General features: G+C 40.3%; 4 protein-coding genes across 7 annotated transcripts; 3 read left to right on the plus strand and 1 right to left on the minus strand.

Annotated features, from left to right (window-relative positions):
• The first annotated feature begins 597 nt into the window (after positions 1 to 597).
• Positions 598 to 5,801, plus strand: emb (embigin). Of its 2 annotated transcripts, none has more exons than XM_056418206.1 (9): positions 598 to 680; positions 2,229 to 2,306; positions 2,407 to 2,590; positions 2,971 to 3,053; positions 3,564 to 3,700; positions 3,888 to 4,049; positions 4,657 to 4,774; positions 4,866 to 4,896; positions 4,998 to 5,801. In XM_056418206.1, the coding sequence occupies exons 1-9, from the start codon at positions 608 to 610 to the stop codon at positions 5,053 to 5,055; spliced, it is 924 nt and encodes a 307-aa protein (XP_056274181.1). In that variant the 5' UTR covers positions 598 to 607; the 3' UTR covers positions 5,056 to 5,801. The 2 variants fall into 2 exon arrangements, with proteins under 2 accessions (XP_056274181.1, XP_056274182.1); XM_056418207.1 differs by having other exon boundaries at positions 3,894 to 4,049.
• Positions 5,802 to 5,893: 92 nt separating this feature from the next.
• On the minus strand, positions 5,894 to 9,392 carry mrps30 (mitochondrial ribosomal protein S30). 2 transcript variants are annotated; one of them, XM_056418205.1, is made up of 6 exons: positions 9,310 to 9,392; positions 8,124 to 8,808; positions 7,429 to 7,574; positions 7,092 to 7,170; positions 6,437 to 6,613; positions 5,894 to 6,334 (listed from the first exon to the last, which is right to left on the minus strand). In XM_056418205.1, exons 2-6 carry the CDS (start codon positions 8,731 to 8,733, stop codon positions 6,075 to 6,077), a joined length of 1,272 nt encoding a protein of 423 aa, XP_056274180.1. In that variant the 5' UTR covers positions 8,734 to 8,808; positions 9,310 to 9,392; the 3' UTR covers positions 5,894 to 6,074. The 2 variants fall into 2 exon arrangements, with proteins under 2 accessions (XP_056274180.1, XP_056274179.1); XM_056418204.1 differs by having other exon boundaries at positions 7,065 to 7,170; positions 9,310 to 9,390.
• hint2 (histidine triad nucleotide binding protein 2) lies at positions 8,862 to 11,016 on the plus strand. Of its 2 annotated transcripts, none has more exons than XM_056418208.1 (5): positions 8,862 to 9,481; positions 9,582 to 9,719; positions 9,830 to 9,934; positions 10,589 to 10,661; positions 10,765 to 11,016. In XM_056418208.1, exons 1-5 carry the CDS (start codon positions 9,326 to 9,328, stop codon positions 10,854 to 10,856), a joined length of 564 nt encoding a protein of 187 aa, XP_056274183.1. In that variant the 5' UTR covers positions 8,862 to 9,325; the 3' UTR covers positions 10,857 to 11,016. The 2 variants fall into 2 exon arrangements, with proteins under 2 accessions (XP_056274183.1, XP_056274184.1); XM_056418209.1 differs by having other exon boundaries at positions 8,872 to 9,342.
• A 350-nt stretch (positions 11,017 to 11,366) lies between these two features.
• On the plus strand, positions 11,367 to 25,317 carry LOC130196246 (long-chain-fatty-acid--CoA ligase ACSBG2-like). The gene is made up of 15 exons (XM_056418203.1): positions 11,367 to 12,557; positions 16,468 to 16,545; positions 16,631 to 16,767; positions 17,738 to 18,021; positions 18,244 to 18,332; positions 18,637 to 18,757; positions 18,857 to 18,937; positions 19,207 to 19,356; positions 20,491 to 20,658; positions 20,743 to 20,924; positions 21,197 to 21,430; positions 22,302 to 22,519; positions 22,997 to 23,136; positions 23,216 to 23,459; positions 24,613 to 25,317. The coding sequence occupies exons 2-15, from the start codon at positions 16,478 to 16,480 to the stop codon at positions 24,702 to 24,704; spliced, it is 2,208 nt and encodes a 735-aa protein (XP_056274178.1). The 5' UTR covers positions 11,367 to 12,557; positions 16,468 to 16,477; the 3' UTR covers positions 24,705 to 25,317.
• Positions 25,318 to 27,475: the final 2,158 nt, after the last annotated feature.

A 27,475-nucleotide genomic window follows, 5' to 3' on the forward strand; every position in this document is an offset into this window, starting at 1 on the left:
ACTCAGTATTATTATAAATATTGCTCATGGGTGTTGTATCCTACACAAGCAGAAGTACTGAGTTACTCGAGTAGATGGGAAATTGTCTCTTCTGACATCTACTTGCTGCAGTGTAATACACACTTGCTAGAGTACATTATCTTAAATTAATATTTTTTCTAAGCAACAGTTTGGGATTCTGCTCAAAAAGGAAAAATGAATGAAAAAGCAAACCAACTGCAGCAGCAGTAGTTATGGGTTTCCACTCCTGGCTGGCAGGTCATACATATCCTGTCGCCTAACACCAAAGGTCACCTTGCAGAAACACAACACAACAGCAGCACATTGTATTCACGCGGAGCAACATTCAGCGTCGGAGCCCAGGAGTGTTTACTGCAGCATGTTCGGCTCATGCGAAGCAGGACAGCACACTGCATCCCAGTATGGAGATATGCTTGAGTAATGGATGGAGTGAGCCACCTACAGGCCACTGGGTGGTAGCATGGCTGCGTCACTCGTGCAGCTGTGGGAGGATGGGGTGGGTGGTGTGGTGTTGTGTATAGGCGATGCAGCAGGAGGAGGGAGGAGGGAGAAGCCGGCCTGCGCAGAGGACAGAGGGATAATCATCATGGCAGACTCCTGGAAGCGACTCCTTTTTCAGATCCTCCTGCTTCTCGTCTGCTGCAGGCACATCGATACAAGTAAATACATGTTTGGATTTCATCTTGGCTGCGTGCGGTTGTATTCAAACCTTCACCATTAAGTTGTGATCTGTAACCTTGTAAGGAGTCGGAGAAAATGTCACTGGATCGCCACAACATCACGTACGACTATCTACTACATTTTGAATTGTTAGTTGCAGATAGTCAATGTTCATTTTGTATTATTGTTATTTTATATATGATTTATGATTACATTATCATGGGACTCTACATTAAAAACAACAAGTATGTATTAAATAATTAAAAAATATATATATGTCTATATATACATACAGGACTGTCTCAGAAAATTAGAATATTGTGATAAAGTTCTTTATTTTCTGTAATGCAATTAAAAAAACAAAAATGTCATGCATTCTGGATTCATTACAAATCAACTGAAATATTGCAAGCCTTTTATTCTTTTAATATTGCTGATTATGGCTTACAGCTTAAGAAAACTCTAAAATCCTATCTCATAAAATTGTAATATTTCCTCAGACCAAGTAAAAAAAAAGATTTATAACAGCTGAGTGTTTGTCAAGGCTCAGGAAACCCTTGCAGGTGTTTCGAGTTAATTAGACAATTCAAGTGATTTGTTTAATACCCTACTAGTATACTTTTTCATGATATTCCAATATTTAGAGATAGGATATTTGAGTTTTCTTAAGCTGTAAGCCATAATCAGCAATAAATCAGAATAAAAGGCTTGCAATATTTCAGTTGATTTGTAATGAATCCAGAATGCATGACATTTTTGTTTATTTAATTGCATTACAGAAAAGAAAGAACTTCATCACAATATTCTAATTTTCTGAGACAGTCCTGTATATATGTATATATTTATATATAAATAAGTATTTAAAATACTTTAAAATCTGTCACAAATGTATAATCACATTTCTAAATGTACTCTAACAACCAACTAGTGCACTCTAACAACCAACCAGTGCACTCTAATAACCAACCAGTGTACTCTAACAACCAACCAGTGCACTCTAACAACCAACTAGTGCACTCTAACAACCAACCAGTGCACTCTAACAACCAACTAGTGCACTCTAACAACCAACCAGCGCACTCTAACAACCAACTAGTGCACTCTAACAACCAACCAGTGCACTCTAACAACCAACCAGCGCACTCTAACAACCAACTAGTGCACTCTAACAACCAACCAGTGCACTCTAACAACCAACCAGTGCACTCTAACAACCAACTAGTGCACTCTAACAACCAACCAGTGCACTCTAACAACCAACCAACCAGTGCACTCTAACAGCCAACCAGTGCACTCTAACAACCAACCAGTGCACTCTAACAACCAACCAACCAGTGCACTCTAACAGCCAACCAGTGCACTCTAACAACCAACCAACCAGTGCACTCTAACAGCCAACCAGTGCACTCTAACAACCAACCAGTGCACTCTAACAACCAACCAGTGTACTCTAAAAACCATCATAAAGTGTAGCCCTCACATTTGAATACTATCAGTCAGCGTGACACGTTTTGTGTGTGTGTGTTCACTCTTTGTGCTCCTGCCAGAAACACCTGGTGCCACGCCCCCACCGCTGGTCCCCATCACTTCCCTGGCAACAGATGAACGGAGCGTTTCTCTTAAAGGTAGCCGTCTTCTAAAATCATGGTATTATGGCAGAGAGTGTTTTATTCATTTTCACGAGGTGATGTTCCCATCGTGTCCGTGCTTCGACTCTTCATGCAGGTGAAAGTCACACAGAGAAAGTTGAACTGTTGAATCCGGTCAATCTGGCACTGCAGTGCACCTGGACAGGTAATCAGAACAAAGCACCAAACATAACTGGGTTCTGGAGGAAGGACGGGGATGAGGTGGAGAACAGTCGCGTCACAGTGCAACTGGAGGGCGATCAGTATGAACTCAAACGAGTGTGAGTACACATGTTCATTATTCCATCCGTCAGATTACAAACAATACATGGCTAAATAATACAGTATATCTTTATCCACTGTGTGCTCAGTCCTCTGATAATTGTTATTTATGTTTGTGTGCATCATAATTTACAAAAAAAGTTAATAATATCCATCTATAATTATAGTTTATACAAATCAAATGTATGTTTTCATTTACAGCACCTTGATAACTTACATTGGATGTCTCAAAACTGGCTTTTATCAGTTGTCGTCCACATTTTTGACTTGATTGAATTAACTTGAATATAAAGGCCATTATGTTCTGATCTTTTTTTAATAACATTAATACGCGAATTAACAAAATAACGGTTTAAAAAAATCTGTTTTTGCCTTTAAGGTTCAGCATCGTCAACGAAGAAAGCCTCGGAAGTTACTCATGCGTGTTCGGAAGTGAAGCAAAAATAGAGTTTGTTTTGGCTGGTACAGATCACATCCTTTCTAGACTCGATATGTATACATCTATCTATATATCTATCTATTTATCTATCCATTTATCGATCTAGATATATATATTTATATTATATATATACAGTGGGTACGGAAAGTATTCAGACCCCTTTAAAATCTTCACTCTTTGTTTCATTGCAGCAATTTGATAAAATCCAAAAAGTACATTTTATTTCTCATTAATGTAGACTCAGCACCCCATCTTGACAGAAAAAAAACAGAAATGTAGTAATTTGGGGAAATTGATTAAAAATGAAAAACTGAAATATCACATTTAAGTACCCACTGTATATTGTAACATTTTACAAAATATACTGTATATATATTATTATATTGTGTATTATGGTACATTTTACAGCCAGCACTTGTATTGTTAAGCATCATGAATATCAATATTTACACTGATTATCTGACGTTTAAGGGTACACATTGCAAGATAAACAATGCCCTTTTCTCATGGTCTTTCTCCTCGTGGTCCTTTAGCTCCACAGGTCGGTGAGGTGCGGGATAAACCAATAGTCAGCTACGTGGGGGACTCTGTGGTGATTACATGTAAAATGGAGGAACCCAAACCAAAACCCAGCACCTGGAACTGGTACAAAGCAAATGGTACTGACAAGGTGGGTCAGCTCTATTTGTGGCAAATATCTAAAAACACAGGTGTGTCCAAATTAAATATGTATTGATGAAATAAAATAAAAAATAGCTTTATTTAATTTTTCACTGTGAAAGCTTGTGAATCTGAATAACAAATGCACAAACACATTCATAACCTCTGACCCCTCCGATCTTTGATATTTGCTCCAGGAGCAGATCTCCGCGGTTGCAGAGCCTCTTCGCTATGAGATCGAAAACGAAGAGAGCAAGACCAAACTTGTGGTGCACAACCTGACGGAGGCTGACGGAGGCCTCTATTACTGCGGTGCGGTGTACGCCATCAGCACCACGATGGGCCGCGTGGAGCTGAAGGTCAGACGTAGAACGCTACCACGTACATTCACTCAATTACTGTGATTAAGAACAATTTTGAGGTACTTTTACTTGACTTGAGTTTTCCTAATTTATACTTTCACTTATCCAATAGCTATACATGCTGTTTACATTTTAAGATTCCACCTGAAAGAAGCTTATAAGATACAAAACCTCGTCAAGGACCTTGAACAACAGCGTCTACTTGGGGTCATTTGACACTTTAAACTTCTCAGATGGTTTAATTTGAACAAACCAAACAAATAAACATGTACAATAATTCAAAATATAGAGAAGAATCCAACCAACCAATACACTTGAGTGAAGCAAACTTAGTTTTGTCTTCTTCTCAACCTCATGAATCATCTCATCGTGACTTTTTTAAACGGTGACCAGAACCCAGCAGACTAAAGTATAAAGACTCTGTTGAAACTAACTCCACCTCAATCAGCGACAACCATAAAACGCTCCTTATGCATCAGTATTAACCGTCTAATAACGTACGAGGGACGTCTTTTAGAAGGTACATTTAGCCGACAATACTCCTCGATAGTTTTTGAATGCAGTGACTTCTACCTGAACTCCTACGTGTTCCACGCTGCTGAAGGTCATCAGCTTCCAGGAGCCTCTGAAGCCCTTCATCGCCATCGTGATCGAAGTGGTCGTCCTGGTCGCCGCCATCCTGCTCTACGAGAGAAGTCAGTCCAAGAAGGACTACACGCCAGGTAGTAACAGAGTATTCGGATACTTTCACGTGTTCTGTGTGTACTGCATGTTGTATTTTAACTCCTAAAAATATATTTGCCTTCCTCCCAGAAAATGGAACCACTGACCAAATGAATACAATGTGAGTACAATGGGAATGAATGGTTCTGATCTCTCTTAAGACGTTTAATGTATGTTTTTGTTATAGTTTTTAATGATGTACATTTATTATTTCCTCATCAGGGCTCACAGGGATAATACTGGACCGGAGGAAACTTCAACGAGACAGCGGAAAATTTAAAAGATTGCGAAGCTTCTTCAAAGCTGTTGATATATCTCGATTGATGTGGAGCTTCAAATCAACATCTCAGCAGCTTCTCCACACGTGTGTTCACGAAAACAAAATGCAATAACCGCCACTCGCGTTCATCTTTCAGTCTTTTAGCCTTGAACCCCACATGCACCCACACCTCGCTCTCAAAAAGGAAGTGCATTTCTAGCTTTATGGTAACCTCAACTTCTCTTTACTTCTGTTATTAATGTGTTGTGGTTTGTGAGCAGTGCCTTACACCATGTAAACAAATAAAAATAAAGCACTTAATTAACTATAAAGCACTGAAGTTAAAATAAAGCACTCAAGTAACTGTCAGTTTGTGAGTTTACCTTTGTAACGTTGAGCCTCACACGCTGTATAATAACTTGTATATCAAGTTATTTCATCATATATGCAAATGCTTGTGTGTGTATTTAATGTTTATAAATCAGAAGACGGTCAGAAAGGTCGTTTTCCAGCCTAATCATGACTTCAACTGTCTGTAGTTGTCATCCTGCACCTGCTGTCACTGTGTAAACATGCTAATTAAAAATACACAAGTCCCTGCCTCAAATAACTATCAAAGTCTTTGTGATCGCAGATATGGAGACAGAGCTCACTAAGAAGGGGGCCGCCACCCAATTTACACATGGAAGTCTAATGACCTTATTGAAACACATGAGAGAAATTAAGTCTGCCTCGACTTGGAACCTTTTTTCTCAACTCCAATATTACAGGAGTGCAATGTGAATAAGTCAGTGAAGCACTCTTTTAAAAGGAAAGTGTATGTATGAGTGAAAAGATGTCTTATTAATGTTAGATAGTCTCAATTTGAAAAGCGTGATTTTATTTGTGCATAAATAGGCTACAGTCTGCACATTAATAATACTCAGTCAGTTTGAGCATGCTTAACATTACATGTTATACAATCTGACAAACATCCTCATGTCCGCCACGTTGGGCTCTTCCTCTTGAGGTCACACAATCTCCCTCGAGGCGTTTGCCTCTCACGGCTGGTTCATGAGGAACTGAACCAGGAGCTTGAGGACGTCGTCGTTCAGACCGACCACCGCTCCGTCCTGCACGCTCTCGTACAGCCGCAGGCTCTCGGTGCCCCACAGGAGGTTCTTCCTGGGGTTGTTGGTGTCCGACTCCACGGAGAGGGCCAACGTGTTGAGCTGGTAGCAGAAGAAGGAGAAGAACTCTCCGTCTGTGACCACAGCCTGCGACACGAAAGGCCTGGTGACGTCCTGGCAGTCCCAGAAACCTACAGAGGGGCGAGGGAGGTATGACTACCGGCTGTCCACTTTATTCACGTTGTCTGATAAGCCGTGTGCGCAAGAGTCTCTTTCCTGGGTTGATAACTCACCCTGGTACATGGCCTGAGCTCCTGTCCAGGCGAACAGGCTGGCGAGCCCATTGGCTCTGAGGAAGACCTCCACCTGATCAGACTGCTGCTTCCGAGCCATCCGGTCTCTGTGGTACCGGTCGGGCACCAGGTGGAACTGAGTGTGACCGTAGCATGCCGGGTCTGGGACCTTGGCCCCTGTTGGTGAGACCGAGAGGACAGGGCCGATGTGAACGGAGCACAGCTGAGAGAGCAGGGATGAATGGAAAAGAAAAACGACAACATAGCGACAACTTTTTGCCCCAGTTTAAAATGACTTTCAAAAATATTTATAATACCAAGTCATGAAATCTATTCGATGTAAACAACTAAGATGGACTATCTTTGCCGGAAAAGGCTCGAGCTCCAACGCTTTCACTATTGACAAGAGGATAAAAAAAAGCATATAAAGTAAATTTTCAAGCCCAAAACGCAAATATTGTATTGGTTTAACTTCTCAAATATTAGAATGTGTCGCTTTCCTTTCCATACATTATAGGCAATTGAATATCTGTGGATTTTAGGCTGTCGGTCAAACAAAATTGTAACTACTTCAAAAACAAAATAGTCAGTATGAAGTAGGAACCATGTTACTGCTGTCTTTTGTTACCTGTAAAGATGTTGTTGTCATACTGACTTTTGAACATAGGCATCAGGTTAGGAGCATACGTGATCTCTGGAACTTCAGTGTCATAAGAAGCCTCCAGTGGGGCGAACTAAGAGAAATCAAAACATAATGTGAAAAATCCCATGAATGTTTGACATCAAATGGCAACTACGAACGGTATGTTCTGTCTCTGAGGTGTAACATTATATAACATCTTTTGTTATCACACACACACACACACACACACACACACACACACACACACACACACACACACACACACACACACACACACACACACACACACACACACACACACACACACACACACACACACACACACACACACACACACACACACACACACCTGTTGCAGCTGTTGAGTTATTCTGATCTGACAATGCGGTTGGTCATCGATCTGGAACCTGGTTTGATCTTGCCGGCCGCTTCGGTGACCCCTTTGGATGATACTCTGTCCTCTCGTCCAATAAAAGTTGACCTTGGGAGCCATATCTGATGGAGAAACACACACAATATGACATCATTGAATGAATGCACAACAATACTGCTATTGTGATCTGAAACGTGATACTATGTAGGACTTATGCATCTTGATAATTAACTTGAGTATCAAAAGCAATGACTGTCTGGTTGGATTTGCATAGTTGCCAACATATTTTTGGGTCAGATCTTTATTTAAATAATAGATTTGATAAATGACTTGATTACTTAAATAGCAAGTGGTTGTCATGTACCTTTTTTCTTGAAGGACTAATTGAAAGACGCCATGGGTTAATATGTTCTCTGAACTAAATGCAATTAAGTCGCATTATTATTATTATAGAGGTGTTGAATCAAAACTATGCTATGTTTGATCAGTAAACATAAGGAAACACCTTGTCTACGGCTCCATCTATTAAACTAACCAGCCACATTCACAATCTTACAACAAATGTACATTTAAAGAGGCACAACGAACTTTAATGTATGGTTATATTGTGCCAAAGTGAAGAGCAGCTTGGTTCTAAACAGCTTGACTGGTCTCAGATCAGTGATTCATACCCAGACTGGAGAGGCGGAGCAGCGGGTTGTATTTGGCCAAACTGTGGTTGAGTCCAGTGACCAGGGTTCTCAGAAAAGGTCCGATCATCTGCTCCTGCTTTCTGTACAGGAAAGGTTTGCCTTTCTTCAGGTGCCAGTGCTCCTGTAAAATAACACGAGTGACCAAGGAGCGGATGTCCGCGAACGCATCGCGATCAAGCCCCGGCAGTGTGGTTTGAGCTGCGGCTGGCAGAGAGCTCTCCTCCCCCTCGGTCTTCCTCTCCGGGCCCGGGGTGAACTTCTCCGGCAGGCCCGGGATGTATGCGGTCTTGGTGAAGTGTTGGTACCATCTGTCTGCGTTCCGTGCGAAAGTCTGAGGGTTAACCACAAATTTCTTCCGCTGGATGCGAGTGATGAGGGAGAGCTTCTCCTTCACGGGAGAGGCGCATATCTTCTTTACCCGCTCATGAATCTGTCGCAACCGGGCAGATTTGCTTTTAGCCGTGAGAGAGGCGATGACGGGGGGATACGCGGGCTCCTTCGACGCAGCCTCCGTGTGGACGAGCCTTTGGCTTCTAAACGGAGGCAGATTTTTAGGGAACAGCAAGGACAGCCGTGTGCGGGCCGCCATGTTTCTTGTGTGACTTGCCTTCGATCTTGTTCTTCCGTTAACACGTTATCTATCAGTCTCCCAGGACATCGCCCCCTGGTGGACGAAAAGGCAGAGTACAATAATATGTGTCTAGGTGGCAAGAGACGTGGAACAACACTGCTCTCTTGTCATTTCCCATCTTGCAGAATATATGAGCTCCAAGAAGAATACATTTCTTTTTAAATTTGTTTTAATTTTGTTGTTTGTTTTGTTGAATTTGTATTCAATTCATTTTTATTTTAAATAACGTAAGTACGAGACACCCCCACTCCATGCCAGTTGGTGGCGGTAATGCGTCAATTTGTTATTTGTCAACCGCCATTAAACTCCAAAGAAGAAGAAATCGTAAACATGACAAGGGTGTACTGTACGTGAAGGCAACACCGTACGTTTTTAACTGCCAAATATATTTGTGTTGGACTGCAGTGTTGTGTCGAAAAACGAGTTAACCCTGAATTATTTACGTCGGAAATACAAATAACATTAGCAGGTTAGCTAGTTATGTATCTTCGTCCGATTTTGCGGACGCAGTTATTCGGGACCAGAGCGGCTCACCTCAACCGTTTGCAGCATGTTTGTCGAGCCGAGGTATCTGAAGATAAAACGCTACCGTCTCATTTTTATTCACGTTTTATTTTCCTTAACGACAGCTGAGCATGTTGGCAGCACCTGTCCCACGGGCCCCGGTGGTGGCTGTGGGGAGCGCACGGTGCACGCCCACCGAGAGGTTTGGTTCATAAGTTGTTTGGATGTATGAGTGCAAGCAGTTTTTCCAGCTCCGAGCTTTGACTTGCCTCTTGTGTGTGATGTGTCTGTCTGCCCCACAGAGACCGCTGTGCACCAAAAGTGACGAGGTGAAGTTGGCCGAGGAGGCCAGCAGGAAGTATGGCTCCCCAGCTCCAACCATCTTCTCCAAAGTCATTGATAAAAGCATCCCTGCGGATATCATTTATGAGGATGAGAAGGTAAACAAGCTCACCACCTCAACACGTGGTGTCTCATTGATCCTGTTACACTTAAAGTGCCAGAGATTATTCAGTTTATAAAAGTGTGTGTGTGTGTGTGTTTTTACCAGTGTTTGGCCTTTAGGGATATCAGCCCACAGGCCCCTGTTCACTTCCTGGTTATTCCAAGGATCCCTATTCCAAGAATAAGTGAGGCTAAGGATGATGATGCAGAGGTAAATCTCGACATTTATTTTCTCATACTCGCTGATCCTCTTCAGGGGTTGTGAGGCGGTGAGATGGTGTGTACCCAAACAGGACATCCATGTATGATTGTTGCACATATCTTTCTATCCATCTGCTGCTATAACTTCCTCCACTGGGCTTTGCACAGGCCGGTGTCAAAATATTACACCAAACTCAGAAAAGCATCTCTGTAAAGTTAGAACTTACCTACTTTACTTCCTCATTGCCCCAGTTAAGCACACCATAATCTAAAAAATATTATAAATTGCATAAATCTTCCCTTTTGTGAACTTCCCTTCCCCCAAACTATTAGAATATAGCCCGGGGCCAGAAGTAAACAAACAGGTGTGACTGGTTTGTAAAAGTATGTTAGGCCACTTAGTGAAGTGGTCATGCAGTACTTGTTTTGTTGTTATAACCACAGCCAAACATTTAGAATAAAGTTTTGCAAAACATTGTACTGATGTTGCAAATTCCATTAATATTAAAATACCTAAACATAGTCCAACATAAACGATTTGCCACAAATCAGTCATGAGCAGTCACACTCAACATTTTTTTTTTTTAAACAAATGATCATTGACTAATCTGGAGACATGCATTGAAAATCAAGTTTCCAGCAAATTTTTTATTTCAACTTTCAGCTCTTGGGACATTTATTGATTGTTGCCAAAAATGTGGCAAAGCAAGAATCTCTGGATGAAGGATACAGAGTGGGTAAGTTAAAAAAATGTGTTTATAGTTATACACAGTATGAGGAAATACAGGCATGTTTCTCTAAATGCACAGTGCATTCTGGGTATCTTTCTGTGCTCTGCAGTGATCAACGACGGAAAGCACGGTGCTCAGTCCGTGTACCACCTCCACATCCACGTCCTGGGAGGCAGACAGATGGCCTGGCCACCGGGATGAGGGTTTCATGGGTCTCTTCCATCCTCATCCCGTCATTCTGTAAAACAACTCACTTCACCAGGCAAAAAAAAAACATGACGATTTTGACGAATGTAAAGATTGTATGTAAAAAATGTAGTCGGGATATGGCTGCAAATAAAGTCGGTGTTTCTAATATGGAGAGATGAAAACTCAACTCAGTTCTTAAATCTGAAATCTCGCATCTGCAATAAATGTAGCCGACACCCAGCGAGAGATTATACGTCTGAAATGTCTTGACACAATCTAAACTGATAAACGTCTTTCAGGAACTGCTCTCACGACCCATCGGGGCATTAAGTGGTGAGACTCTCAATTTACCATCTTCCAGGAGGCTGAGTCTACCTTGTTTTATAAAACCCGCATATGATCATTCACATTCCTGAGGACATAGAGAGCATCCAATTAATACAGGAATAAACAACTTAAAGATACATTACTTGTTATTCTAGGCCTAATTGTTGTTTGTATTTATTTATATATATATATATATATATACACATTTGTATTTATATACATTTATTTATGATATAATTTCCATCTCTCAGACAGAGAGGGTCTTGTGTCTCCTTCCCAGGAAAGTAGATTGTGCTGGGAGGTTGACTTTAATCCTATCTGTTCATGTATTATACATTTAGGCACATGCATATCTACATTGGTCTGAGTCATGATAACAACTTATATCTTTGTTGTATAATTGTTTGATCAAGCTTAAATTGGTCAGGTTTTATTTAGTGATTTATTTTATACTATTTGGTGAGATAGCACAGAGTTTAAATGGAAGAATTTAAAACACATCTGTAAGTAATCCCTCACCTAACCTCCACAGATTGCATGAAACCAAATATTAGCAGTGCGGGTCAGAGTCTAGACAGATGTGGTGTCCCTGTGGTAGGGTTTAGTGACGTCAGTGTCCGTGAGCAAGGTGGGTTGTCGGTTAGTTGAACTCTCGTCTATATTTACCTTTTAACCCAGACTGTCAGACAGAATACGTAACAAGTATTGATCTTTGGACAATTTAAGTAGAAATCATGGACTCTTACTGATTTATCTTGTGCATGTTTTTTTTAGACGTAAATAGAAAAGCGGAAGAGTTCTTGAGAAAATGCAAAAGTTGTGCATGCAACACGATATCCCTCATACTTTGTGCATTTTAACATATATAGCAAACATACTGACACTTCTAAAAAATATATCTTTTATGGTTCAAAGTCTCATTTTTCCTCATGAACCTTTTTAGCTTTTTACTTTATAGTTAACACTTCTAGTTGTATCATTACCCTTGACAGGTCTGGTCATACATACAGTATATGATGATGACTTGCCTTCATTAGCGAAAATACACATCTAAATACACAGAAACCCACAACTCCCAAGCAGTCTTCTGCTAGTATCAATATGAACAAAGCAGTTTTCTACCAGTGGCAGGATGTGTGTGTGTCCAGGTCTTTTTCACATCGAGGAGCGGTATGCTGGTTAGAGGATCTTTAACTGGTCGACTCAGTTATTCAGAGGATTGCGAAAGTCATGAAAGCTCTGGAGGTGAGGCGTGGGTGCAGGGCGAGTTGGTATGCAGTAAAGCAAGTTCTCTGGAGGCTGATGTTTTCTCCAGTGAGCAACATTTGAGTGCCTGCGCCGCGCAAAGTTTGATCTGGGTCGGTGCTGCACCTGCCGAAAAACAAGGTAGGAACATTTTTAAGATCATTTCTCGATATTGCAGAGTGTGAAATGACTTTGTCCTCGTAGGTTGCGATGGGGACTACACGTCTTGTATGAGGATGATGAACATCTTTAATTATTAACATGCTGACTTGAGACTTAGTTTTGGTTTTATTTATGCCATAATCTAAAAAAATACTTTTTTTTTCTTTTTTTATATTGTCTGTCACTGTTTTATATTGTATGTCTGAAACTTTGTGTAATGTGCTACTGCTGCTGTCTTGGCAAGGACACTCTTGTAAAGGACATTTTTAATCTTAATGAGGCTTTTCATGGTTAAATTAAATAAATGTTACAGCTCCATTTCTGCTTTAGCTGATTGTTATTGAATTGCAGGAAATACTAAAATAATTATGATTATTAATCTAAGAAAACTATAGGCTACTTCTGATTGATTGATTTTTGGATGTGTAGACAGAAGGAACTGAATTCCTTAGCCTTTGGGCTGCATGGTCAAACGTATTGATTAAAAGAAGGAAATACTTGATGTGAGCAGGAAACACTTGATGTGAGCAGCTCGCGTGACTTTTAATTGTTTGTTCAACAAGTCTTTCCTAAAAATAAAAACTCCACAATAAATTGAGGAATAACACGCTGAGACTAAACCGTTAGATTCAACACTTTAACACACTGCTTACTATATACATTCCATTCCATGGTACGGACCGCTGAGAGACGGAAAAACGGTCACATTCACACCATTTAGAGTAATTCACCAAAGCTGAATGTCTGAACCCATGCTGCCACGGGGAGAACGCGTAAACTCTCACCTCAATTTCTCTAAAGGAAAGACCTAATCTTTTAAGGATTATAATGATCTGTCTGTCTTTGTTAATTGCCTTTTTATTGCCATTATAAGAGCAATATACTACTGCTTGCAGTACAATACTGTCCACATAATGCTTAAGAGGGTGTAGTAACAGTCTGTTCCAACACTGCTTTCATACAGAGGGTTTGTAAGTATTCAACAAAAGTTGAGACACCATGTAGCAATTGTTAGCAATCACCTTTCAAGACTTCATTTACTTCCAGAACTTGCAGACTTGCAGAACAGCTGCAAGTTGTACTTGTTCCCTGGAAAATGATTTTTTTGTATAACTTTGAAACGTACATTATTTTTTCCGTTTTTGGTAACCTAAACTTTTTCGTTTAACCTCTGGCAGTTTGCCGCTGACCTTTGTACCATTTCAGGTTTTTCACTGGACTTGAACTGCTTACATTTGAAATAAAACGGGACAAATGAGGGTGTCCGAAACTATTTGACTGGTAGTGTATATATTAGGGCTGTCAGCGTTAACGCGTTAATCTATGCGATTAATTTGGCCGCGATTAACGCACTAAAATATTTTAACGCAATTAACGCAACTTTGTTTACTTCCGGTGTGCGTTGAAGTTGTTGCACTCCTCTGAGTGTCAAGCCGCGGCAGTCCGCCTCCTTCCTCCCGTCTGCGCCTCCATATTCACAGAGAAGCAGAGGGCGACGTGTCGGTGACGCGAGGCGGAAGGTGCCGGTGACTCTTTTTTTGGTGCTCCGCCTGATGCGCACGCAGACACGCCGGCATGGAGCTCTGCGGCGCGCGAGACAGAGAGCTGAGAAGAGTGAACGACACGTCGAGACAGAATGACATGCTGTAGAGACGACCAACAACAGACGTTAGTTTAATAAAAGAACAAAGACGTCTTTCACCCTCCTGTTGCCTTCGGGTCAATTTGACCCGATTCAATGTTTAACCCTCCTGTTACCTTTATATTTACTGACATATTTTACCCTTGGGGTCAATATGACCCCAGCTATTAAAATCTCCAGAAAATTATTAGAATTAATATTGTTTTCCAAGTTTAAGTGTGAGGTACTTTATGTTTTTTTGTTGACTACCGAAAGAACACCGACATTAAACATTGAATCGGGTCAAATTGACCCTAAGGCAACAGGAGGGTTAAACATTGAATCGGGTCAAATTGACCCAAAGGCATCAAGAGGGTTAAGAAAATAACTAGTGCTGTGAAAAATAACGCGTTAACTCAGTTAATTCAATTGCAGGTTTAACTAGTTTTTTTTTTTTAACGCATTTAACGCATGCGCAGAATGAGCTTCCAATCCGTCTGTTGTTGGTCGTCGGGACGAAAAAAAAGTCACTTGCAAAATGAGCTTCCAATACACCACTTCAATCTGAACTCTGTCCGCTCTCATGCAGACGGTCTGTTCATCGGTAATGATCCTTCCGCAGGTTCACCTACGGAAACCTTGTGACGACTTTTACTTCCTGTAGATCAGGGTCAATTTGACCCCAGCAATTAAAACCTCCAGAAAATTATTAGAATTAATATTGCTTCCCAAGTTTAAGTGTGAGGTACTTTATGTTTGTTTGTTGACTACCTAAATAGCCCTTTAAATAAATAAAAAAGTTGTTATTTCTTATGTTTGACACAGTGAAAAACAGCCTGGGGTCAAATTGACCCCAAAGAACACCGACATTAAACATTGAATGGGGTCAAATTGACCCGAAAGGTAACAGGAGGGTTAAACATTCTGTTTAGGATGAAGATGTATTAATGTTCCATATGGAAGAAAACTGCTAAATAACTGCTGAGTTGCAGCACCATTGTATAGAAGAATGTATAAATGTATATATCCGTCTTTTGTCATAAATCTCTATGTTCTCATAAAATATACCGAGAATATCGGTAATATGTGATTAATCATGATTAATCCACAAAAACCTGTGATTAACCCGATTAAAAATGTTAATCGTTTCACAGCCCTAAAAATAACCTTACATTACTTCTGCTGTAATCTGGCACGATAGAGAACATTACAGGGGGGCGGGGCCTCACCCTGATAGAATGGTGGGGGAAACACTGGGATGTGTCATATGCAAAAGCCTTTAAAAGGTGAATTTACATTGTTTTGTAAAATCGAGAAAATGAGCCCAGACTCCAGAGGGTTAACGTGACATATTTGAATGTCAGTCAATTTACCAAGGCCACTGGTTCTGCTGCTGTTCAATGTTAAAGATGACTGGACCAATGGGGTCTCTAATACACCTTTTCTTACTAATCTAGATGTTTCACTGAAGAAACAATTTATCATCCACGATATTAAATACCTCGCTGACACTTTATAGGTAGGAGCCTCTTTGAAAACAGCTCTGTGTGAAGTTTTGTCTTTAAAAAAGAATACAATTAAACAAGTGTCTAAAATACACGCTGTCTGAAGGGATGACTCGTTCATTTAGAAGATTTAGTCTTTAGAATAAATTTTTTTTTTTTATCGCGATTAATGAATTTCTAAATGTGCTATTAATTACTTACTTTTTTTTAATCGATTGACAGTCCTAGTATATATATTTACAAAATATAACTCTGAAATGCACCATTCTGCCCAACACATACTTTTACTTTAGTCTTCAAATTACTTTTAGCTTTTATTAAGTTTGTACTTTTACCTTAATGAAATAGGCCTTTTACTTGTTACAGAATATTTGAGCAATACTACTCTACTACCTCATCATTCGGCAGTTTGGTTATTTGAAGAAATAGCGAGTGACTATAAAATAAAGCAGTTTATTTCACTCTCTGGAGTACATGTAAGAGTTGGTTTGTTACTTTGTTAAATCAATTTAACTGGAGATGACTGAGGTGCAGTGCACTGTGCTTCAATGTGTGATTACTATATGGGTCAAAGAGTATCAGAGTCAACATTTACTGATGGCGGCCATTGGCTCTGGACTGTTGCAATGTTTGTCCATTTAAAATGGCCTGAGGAGTGCTGTTGCGTAACTGGCATTTTTTTATTTGCTTACTAGTTTTCTAAAGTGTTTCAATGTTAATTGTTCTTCATGCCCATGTAATATAGTTTTCTCTGTAATTCCAGCAAATACGAGATGAGTGTTCCAGAGGGTTCCGTTGAGAGCAGGAGTGCTGATGCAGTCATGGATGGTAAAGCTGAGAGGTATGAAAAGTGGTAAACACATCTTTATGATGATGTAGATTTGATCCATTTGTACTCTTGAACTCACAATTATGTTTATCCACAGGATCTCCACCCAAAAGGCTCCGTCAGACTCCACGAACGTAAAGACTCACTCCCCCCTCGTTCTCAATGGAGAAGCCTCCACAGCTGAGCTCTGTGCAACATCTGAGCTGGAGGAAGCCACTGAAGGCCTCTCCCTAGGTAAGAGTCTTTTATAGTGAGCGCCTCGATAAATAATTACAATATTCTGAATCTGAGTCAGGCAAACACAAACATCTTGAAACAGACACAACCTGTGAACAGAGGGCTCATGAAAAGTTATACTGTAGAAGCAGCTGTATAAGGCACAGTGTGGAATGTACTTATTAAATGTGTATATAAAATCGGCAGGTATGGCATTCAGATGCCGAAAATATCATCATGTACTTGTCGACAATGTGTTTTTTTGCAGTGTTTAAAGTCGTTCTAAAATATCGGTCGCTAAAAAGTGAAATAGCAACATGTGCTTTTGGATAATATATCTTCGGGGAAATAAAGGGAAAAATAAGATCAAGTGGAAAACGTGTTAAGATTTAGAGTGATCTGAACCAGTTTATTGAAAGGCTTTAGCTTTAAGTGAAGTTCTTACAGCCAGATGGTACAGAGGAGCATGCACCTCAGAGTCAAAGAGCTGTGACAATAGAAGCTCAACGCTCAGGGGCTGACGTATTACATGTTTTACAGTTTAGAGAATTTTGGGAGCAGGTCCGTCTTTCATTCAAAGGATCGGTGGTTCGATCCCCGGCTCTACTAGCCCTATTTGATGTGTCCTTGAGCAAGACACTTAACCCTGAATTGCCCCGGTGTATGATTGCAAGTCGCTTTGGATAAAAACGACAATTACGAAATAGATTTAAATAACAGGGAGGACTTTCATCAACACAAATAAATACAGCACTATTGTGTCTGTTCTTTGAAGCTCTCACTGAACTTCATCTAACCAAACCCGATTGGTAGGTATGCGTTCTTCTTTTCTGTTTTCTCAGGTATCCTTAAAGCCCTCCCACTTTCACAGCACAACCTGTAAATCATGTTGCTTTGACAATTCTCGGTGTAGTGAGGGTTTCTCTTGACTTTCTTTTATTGTTATTATGTGAGAGTAAATGCGGCTGCCCTTGTTGTCCTAAAACAGAAGCGCCTCAGTCAGTTCCCTCATTGAAGACCAACGGACCAGCACCTCTGGCCCCAGCGGACGAGCTCTGGAGCACCAGCAGACACAAGGCAGTCAGGCTGAGGATGGAGGGCTCGGGTCCGGCCTCAGAGACTCCCATGACGGTCCATCAGCTGTTCCTGCAGACCGTGAACACGTACGGAGATCATCCAGCCCTGGCTTCCAAAAAAGAGGGCCAGTGGGTGACCCTGACATGGAGGCAATATTACAGGCAGTGCCGGGCAGCAGCTAAAAGTTTCCTCAAGGTTTGTTTGCAAATTGTCTTGTGCTGTGAAATATTGTTTCTGTCTCTAACATTAATAGAAATGTGTCTTTTAGCTTTAATTTAAGGCTGTTTACATCCGTTTTGGGTCAAAAGTAGGAATTCTGGACATTTTTCTTGACAAAAACTGTAATATTCCAATTTTCAGTAGCCAAAAAGGCACATTGATGAATGTCTATAACACAACAACTTGTCTGCTCCTTAGTTGGGGCTGGAGCGTTACCATGGTGTGGGGATTCTGGGATTTAACTCCCCCGAATGGTTCATCTCAGACATCGGCTGCATCTTTGCAGGGTAAGATCACTTACCGTTTTGAGGATACAATTCCATATCTAATTCTGTAAGAAATCACATTTTTGTTTAATTCAAATTATGTGGCAAATCTTGTGCATCGTGTCTTGTGTTTTCAACTCATTTACGGAACTAATTAATAAATAAATCAAACATTAACTTTAGTTATATCTACTCAGTCTCTCTAAAATGTGTGCAATTATTTGTGGGACAATCTGTAGTCAAAACAGCAAAATCCACATTAATTCATGCAAGAAATGTGTGCAATAAAGAATATGTTTTCCTTATATCTGGTTTATTCCTTTAGAGGTCTGGCAACTGGAATTTACACCACCAACTCACCTGAAGCGTGTCAGTATGTGGCTGCCAGCAGTGAGGCCAACATCCTGGTCGTGGAGAACCAGAAACAGCTCGAGAAAATCCTGCAGGTCAGCAGCTTTATTGGAGTGCTGTAAGAACTTTGAGCAAAGTTAGGAAACAAGTCTGTCCTCATATGACTTTTGTTTTAATTTTAATTTGCCCAACAGGTTAAAGATCATCTACCTCATCTGAAAGCCATTGTCCAGTATAAAGGCGAGCTGCAGCAGAAAGAACCATTTCTTTATACGGTACGTTCCCTTAGCAAACATATTGATTATGCAAATAAGTCACATGGTTGATGATAATCTGATTTTATCTGAATTCTTTATGTGATACCGACAGTTTCACTTCCGATATTTTAATACAAAGATATTATCTGTATCACTTGTGGTATAACAATTGTAATTAAATAAATGTGACTGACCTCTAATGTATTAAACTCCACTATATCAGATAAAGTTCAGTTCACTCTGGATGTTTACGGACTTTGCTTAACTTTAACTCTTTATTTGTGTAGTGGGCAGAGTTCATGAAGCTGGGAGAGGATGTGCCCGACGAGCAGCTAAATGCTGTGATTGACAGTCTTCGGGCCAATGAGTGCTGTACTCTCATCTTTACCTCTGGAACCACTGGAAACCCGAAAGCATGCATGTTGAGCCATGACAATGTGAGTTATCGAGAAAAAACACTTTCCTTTTCTTAGCTTTTATTTTGATTTGTTAACTATTTATACATCATTTCTTTTTGGGGATCAATTGACAATTGTTTTTATTATTAATTAATTAAATATGTTTCCAATTAATTGTTCCAGTAAAAATCGACAACTGTTAAAAACTGTACATCAGAACTTTCCAAAGTCTAAGATGACATCCACAATTATCTGGTTTTCTTTGACCAATAATCTAAAACCTAAAAATGTTCGATCAACAACGATATATGACGAAAAAAAGCACATATTCTCACTTGAGAAGCTGTAACCAGAGAATGTCTTGCATTTATTCACTATTAAAGTAAAATTAAATTAAATAATATGAAGAAATAAATAATGATTATGGTCATTTGATAGATAACAGCAAGCCAACTTGTTTTGCAGCAGGAACATACAAAATACATAGTGTGTTGGAAAGAGGCAGGTTTAAATGAAAGGTATGAATAAAATCAACCAAAACATAAATACAGCTGTATAAAAGTAAGTTAAAAAAAAAATATTTTACTGTTCAAACCAGCTCCAATTTGGGAGATACAAGAGCATTTTAAAAGCAAGAAATAAAGTGTTTATTTATGTAAAGGAAAAGAAGAGGACCCATCATAGAGCCCTGGAGAACGCCAAAAACCGCTCCAACATATATTGTATGCGATCACATCAATTACCATCAGACAGGTATCAACCTGACCTGACACTTATTACAAAACTTACTTTTTCCTGCCTCCATCAAGAGGATTTTTGGAACGTGTTTTTTCAAATGTAATATAATTAATGAAATGTATTGATCCTAAACTTTCCAATGGCATATTTGAGTTAGCACCAAATACTTAAAGTTCCCAGCCGACCAAGTAGCAGTTGTTTCCTCCTCTAAACTGTGATTGATGACTGATTCTCCTCAAATGAAAACATATCTAGATATTCAGATAGTCTCAAACTCGAACAACTAAACCCTACTACTATTTGCTCAACCAGAGAGTTTTTTAAAGACACTGATAACAGTCTGTGTGAACAATGTGTTTGCTGATTTGTTTTGTGGAAATTAAAGAAAAATATGTATGTTACATACTTTGAGTCTGACTCCTCTCTAATGTGCAGCTGACGTGGACAGTCCAAAGGTCAGCTTCCATGGTCAACTTAAAGTATGCTGAGGAGGTGATTGTCAGTTACCTGCCACTCAGCCACGTGGCAGCCCAGCTAGTGGACATGTGGTTGTCTATTTCTCATGCTATGACCACCTATTTTGCAGAGCCAGATGCCCTCAAGGTAAGGATGCCTCCTGTTGTATAAACATAGAATTATTATTCATGTTTTTCTATTTTTATTCTAATCCCCGATAATTTTTTCCAGGGCTCTTTAGTAAACACGCTTAAAGAGGTTCGTCCAACTTATTTCGTGGGGGTTCCTCGTGTGTGGGAGAAGATGCAGGAGAAAATGAAAGCTGTCGGTGCCAAGGCCTCCCCGATGAGGAGAAGAGTGGCGGGCTGGGCCAAGTCCATAGGCCTGCGGTACAACTACAGTGTCATGAACAGGTGAGACAGCAGCAACGATAATGTGTCAGGATTCTTGATAGAATTCTTACATTTGACAATTAGCCCTAAACCCGAAGAACAGCCAAAGCTAATGAGACATATTTTCATGGCAATGAAAGTTCTTAATCCCCAACAGTAGTTTTTTTCTTTTCTTTCTAGCTCAAACAGACATTTTGAAAATGTTTCATTTGGGGCCAAGTTCATAATTCTTAACAATTCTTAACTTCAAACATACCATGGGTGTAATTTTGACTTTATCTTTTTGGTTCCAGGGAGACTCGGGTGCCTTGGGGTTTCATGCTGGCTAATAATCTGGTATTTAAGAAGGTCCGTGAATCGCTGGGCCTGGACCTCTGCAGGTTATGCTTCACGGGCGCTGCGCCCATCACCAAAGACACTCTAGAGTTCTTCATGAGCCTGAACATCCCTTTATTGGAGCTATATGGCATGAGTGAAAGCTCCTGTCCACACACCATCTCCACTGACATCAATTACCGCCTCACAAGGTCAGCAGCAAAGCATTATGGAACATGTCAACTATGTTTAAAATGAGTTGCTGATATGGATGTGAGATGACTGTGTTCGAAAAGTTCAACTCGAGACCAAGTGTGCAATCAATAATCAGGAGATTTATTCTGGCAAGAAGGAGCAGAGTTATATGTGTCAAGTTGCTGCTTATAGCTCTGTCTCAGAGATTCTGTCTTTGATACACTGTGACAAACAATTCATAACAAGTTATGCTGAAGGCTTAAACCAGTTTGAACCTTAAACCAGTTTGAACAAATTTGAACAGAGTTTGAACAAGTTTCTTTCTTTTCTTCTATATCATATTTTGTAAAGCACTTTGGGCAGCATGTGTACATAAACAATGCTAAACAATTAAAGTTATTTTTATAATTGCTATCATTATTATTATTATTATCATGAAGTCTGCCATTAACCGCGTTGTCCTCCCCTTCCTCTATCTACAATGTTTATTTTGGAAGGGACCCGTCAAAGCATCATGTGCCAAAGATAATCGTGATTGGTTTAAAAAAACAAAAAACAAGCCAGAGCTTTTTCAAATGATATAATGAAAGTGTGTGGAGCCAGATATTAATTTAGTGCCGACAGTGCTGTGGAGATATATAAGGCTATGCAACACTATTGTTAATATAACTTGTCTTGGGGTTTGGAAGCAGACATTCATTTCCTTTTAAGAGGTCATTAAAATTGGTCAGCCAGATTTGTAGGTTTTGCATGAAATGTTTTTCCCAGTGTCCTGACATTATGAAATCTTATTTCTTTGTAGTGCAATTAGCGGTGCAGTTGAAGTGCAACCTTTGGCCAGGTCAGGTCTAAATAAGCATGTTTCAGACTTGTGTTTTTTTTCTCCAGCTGTGGAAAAAAGATGCCGGGCAGCAAAACGAAGCTGGAGAACCCAGATGAGGACGGGAGTGGAGAGATATGTATGTGGGGTCGGCACGTCTTCATGGGCTACCTGGACATGCCGGATTTAACAGCGGAGGCTCTCGACCAGGACGGCTGGCTGCACTCTGGAGATCTGGGACGACACGACCAGAATGACTTCCTGTACATCACAGGAAGGATCAAGGGTATGATGGTGTCCCTCTAGAGGGGTCTGACTCATTGATCCACAGGAATACACTATCCAATGTATAAAGTCTTAAAAACAATACTTACCTCCACCAGCTGCAACAGTATAATGCTGCTTTATAATTGCATCAGTACTATTAACATTGATCTAATTAATATAATATGTATTTCTCTGCAGAATTTTTGTAATGCCTTTTCATACTTTGGTAAATTTTTCTGAGAATATTTCTGTACATGTACTTACATTTTTAATAGATTATTGTTATACTAATATTTTTTAAAAATCAATACATTATTTTTAGATACATTTGTAATGAAAGAAAGTGGGGGTGGGATATAGATGATAACTAAAAACAACAGAGACACATTTGTCAGAAAAGACAATGTTTATTGTGTTTAGTTAAAATATTATACTCGTATACATTGTCAAACATGTTACACACTTTTTTTTAAATTAAACTATATTTTCTTTCCAGAACTGATCATCACTGCAGGTGGAGAGAACGTCCCTCCGGTGCCCATCGAGGATTCAGTGAAGGCCGAGGTGCCCATCATCAGCAACGCCATGCTGATCGGAGACAAGCTGAAGTTCCTCTCCATGCTGCTCACGCTCAAAGTAACTTAACTCCTGCACACAGTCACAGCTCCTGAATAAATAACACAAACACAATAACGACCCTTCTCTATTTCCACAGTGTGTGGTGGACGACAACGGCGAGCCGACAGACGAGCTGAGCCCCGAGGCCGTGACGTTCTGCAAGCAGCACAACGTCACGGCCACCAAGGTGTCAGAGATCATAGCCAATAAGGAGCCAGCTATCTACAAGGCCATACAGGAAGGCATGGAGCGCGCCAACGCCAGAGCAACGTCCAACGCCCAGAAGATCCAGAAGTGGGCGATACTGGAGCGAGACTTCTCCGTCAGCGGAGGAGAACTGGGTGAGTTATTTTGCTTTGCTTCCTTCTTTTGGAATATAAATTTGAGCAAAATCTGCACTTAACACTATTGTTCAGGAAGTATTAAACATTGTACTGCTGTTATGTGGTATTTATCAGCTTTTTATCAAGGCCATATTGTAAACAGACAAGTCTTGTGACTGTGCCGCATGCAGGGCCGGCTCTAGCCCTTTGGTTGCCCTAGGCGAGATTGAGTTTTGTCTTCAGTCATTTTAATTTAGAGAAGCTTCTTCCAGTGGAAGCTACTGTCACAGGTAGTGTGACAGCAATTCTTAATGCCACACACACATTTGGAACAATTTCTTCAAGTTTCTGCTCCTTCAAGTAATTCAGAATTTCCATTGTCGTCATGCCGGTCTTACACCCCTACTGGTTTTCAGACCTACTGGTTTCCCTACGTGCCTGCGTTGTGTTCTCTTGACATCTGCAGCGGGGCTCTGTCTCGCGCAACAGATTCGCCACACATTCACAAACATATTGCTGGAGATCTTCAAGCCACCGTTCATATCAATTTCGGCGATTATGATTGTATAAGTGAGCAGTGCATTACAGCCACGTACGAAGAAATACATTTTTGAGAAAATAAAAAGATCGCACCGACCTGGGTTTGATCTCTTTCACGCAAAATGAAACTGCACTCAAGGCCATGCGGTCTAAGCGCTGCGCCATCAGATATTACTTCCAACCTAAGCAATTTAGAGCCCTGACGTAACTAACGCAACATAACTCAACGCAACCGCCCCAAATTAGGAAAATATCGACAATAACCATCAATTTAATCTAAAAATCAGGTTGACAAGTAAACGTGTGGCTGAAGGGGCGCCCTAGGATGATCATGATTAATAAACATGTTTTAATATGCTTGTTATTCTAACTATGATTAATGGGAAGTAGGTCTAAGGGCGACACTCGAGGGCGCCCTCAACCCATTTGTCGCCCTCGGCAGTCGCCTAGTTCGCCGATAGCAATCGCCGGCCCTGGTCGCATGATTGGCAGCGAATACATCTCTCCCTTGAGATATTTCTAAAACTACAGTGGATCAAATGTTGTCACCATGCGGGGGTCACTCAGCAAAGACTTAAGCTTGAGATTTAGATTCAATTGACTGACTTTTTTCATTTTCCTGTCTATGCAGGACCTACCATGAAACTGAGGAGGCCCATTGTTGTGAAGATGTACCAGGAGAAAATAAATGAAGTGTATGCTGTGACCACAGAGAGACAGTAGAGCACAGCATTGAGATGAGATAATACCCGGGTCATGTTTTATGCTGCCCGGACGTCATGTTGACAAATGTGTACATTTCTTTCACCTGAATGTTAAATGTGGAAAAATATTTTAATATGTTTTTGTTTGTCTGTTTCAAATCGAGATCACAAATTAGCCTTAAGGGCTTTACAATGTTTACACATACGACATCCATTGTCCCAGGACCCTCAAGTCGGGACAGGAAAAACTACCCACAAAAATAAGTTAGGAAAAACAGGATGAAACCTTAGGGGGAGCAGCAGAGAAATGATACCTCTCTCAGAATGGACAGAAGTGCAATAGATGTCCTGTGTCACGTACAATTTCAAAGCAGCTGTGCACTTTTTGAAAATAAAATATCCTAATCAGAGCCAAATTGTGCCATTTACCAGGCATGAAAATCCCTCACCTTTCGGCGAAATCCGCCGTTTTGAAACCAAAATAGGTGACTTACGTGAATCGTGTAGATCCGAAGAGTTTTTGTTTTGGGGTGGGCGGTCATTTGGCCGGCCGGCCGGCGTTTCTGAGATTGGAGTGGGACACAGAGAAAATGTGATGTGGTGCTCTTCGCAATAAAACATATTTGATGGGATGTGTCGAGTCTTGGCCAATCAGCGTTCAGATGTCTTCAGCGTTTGGTGGTTTAGGTTAGCTTCAGTGTTGCCAGGTCCGCGGTTTTCCCGCGGAATTGGGCTACTTTTGAAGTGTTGCCGCGGGTTGAATTTTTTGTCCGCTGGTTCGGGTAGACCTATTTTGCATGCAAATTACATGAATATCTTTAAATAAAAATCCATATTTAAAATGAAATAATTTATTTATACCCAAATCCTACCAAACTGACTCCAGATCAGCACGTACACACCGGCACATCCGCGCACACAGTTGAGCACACTCTCACTAGCAGTGGGGAAATTTAAAAAATCACAGCAGCGGTGCACATCAGAGCATCAATGAAAAATAAATATAAAACACAAAACAAAATACTAAAAACTAAATACTAATAATAATACTAAATATGCAGGGGGGAAATAAAGTAAAGTGCTGAAATGGATGTAAGAATGGTGAACTCCTTTTTGGTTTTCAAGAGAATTATTTATAGAACAATTCTTGAGAGTTATAAATGTGATTAATGTGACCGAAACACAGGTGGCGGCGCGACTCTCTACCTGTCTGACCGACTTCTCTCAGTGGATGTCTGCACACCACCTGAAAATCAACCCTGACAAGACCGAGCTACTATTCCTTCCAGGGAAAGGCTCCCCCACCCATGACCTGACCTTCAACAGCTCTGTGTTGGCCCCTACCCTGACTGCCAGGAACCTCGGGGTGACACTAGACAGTCAACTCTCCCTGACGGCCAACATCACTGCGACAGCGCGTTCCTGGTCCGTGTACGTTTTGTTAGTTTGTTTTTTCGTTTCATTCCAAATACGGAATACGGAAATCACGTGGTTTTTTCGTTTTCCGTTTGAAACCAAAACGGAAAACGGAATACCACCTCCGTATTTCGTTTCTGCTGTCTGAAACCAAAAACGACAGAACGGAAGTGCTTAAAATGAAGTCAAAATAAAAGCCAGTGATACATATTCGTATTAACCTTAGAAGAATATTAATGAATCAATATAAAGAATAAATAATTAAACGGAGATATTTTAACGATGCAAACACATAGCAGGGTAACGTTAGAAGAATATTAATTAGTCAATATAAAGAATAAAGAATTAAACCTGGATATTTTAGCGACAGTGGTGACGACGGGAAGTTTAATATTCATGTAAGAATCACCTTCTCACTTTGTGTGTGTGTGTGTGTGTGTGTGTGTGTGTGTGTGTGTGTGTGTGTGTGTGTGTGTGTGTGTGTGTGTGTGTGTGTGTGTGTGTGTGTGTGTGTGTGTGTGTGTGTGTGTGTGTGTGTGTGTGTGTGTGTGTGTGTGTGTGTGTGTGTGTTTTGAAACATATGGTTCAGAAAGACTGTCCCACATTTACAAAGAAACAAATGGTCAATTTGACCCGCCCATAACAGGAGGGTTAAATGTAGTTGACACTACAAAGGGTTGCATTTTGGGTAACTGAGTTTATTCTGTGTTTATCTCCGCAGTAGACGTGTTTGCCACTGCCACCCTTTTGCACTGAAGCACGCAAGATGGACTCCAGCCTGTTACCTTACTTAGATATTGTACAACAAATGATGCATAGTGGCTGTAGTGATGTGGACATAAAAACCACTTGATATTTGAATGTGGCTTGCGTAGAGGAACGTCCGTGGCCAATATTCTGAAGTTTTGTAAAGACCACGGGTTAAAATGACAGCGAGTGACGGACCAACAAGTTGAAGCTGCAGTCTCCAATGCAATAACACAGGTAGGGTGCAGTTAATTTATTTGCGCGAAAAATGCATACTACGAAACTATAAGTGTGTGTAAGGTTAGTATGTTATACTTTAACCCTCCTGTTATGTTAGTTTCTTACATACAGCCGTCATGCACCCGGTCAGTTTGACCCAAAAGTGGTCAGAAACAAATACATCCTAATAACTATAGTGTGTACCTCATCACCAACACCATTACTAACAATCCAATCAGTTTTAGTGGAATTGAGTTATTCACCCTCCATAGATTTAATGAAAATACATGTTCAAACAATTTTTAGGTACATTGAAAAATCTAAATCTAAATTAAATTGCATTAGTTTACTATAACATATATATTCTCCTACATTTTATTACCATTTAGTAAAAAATGTCATGGGTGA

The sequence above is a fragment of the Pseudoliparis swirei genome, chromosome 7, assembly GCF_029220125.1.
Source record: "Pseudoliparis swirei isolate HS2019 ecotype Mariana Trench chromosome 7, NWPU_hadal_v1, whole genome shotgun sequence".
Lineage (NCBI taxonomy): Eukaryota > Metazoa > Chordata > Actinopteri > Perciformes > Liparidae > Pseudoliparis > Pseudoliparis swirei.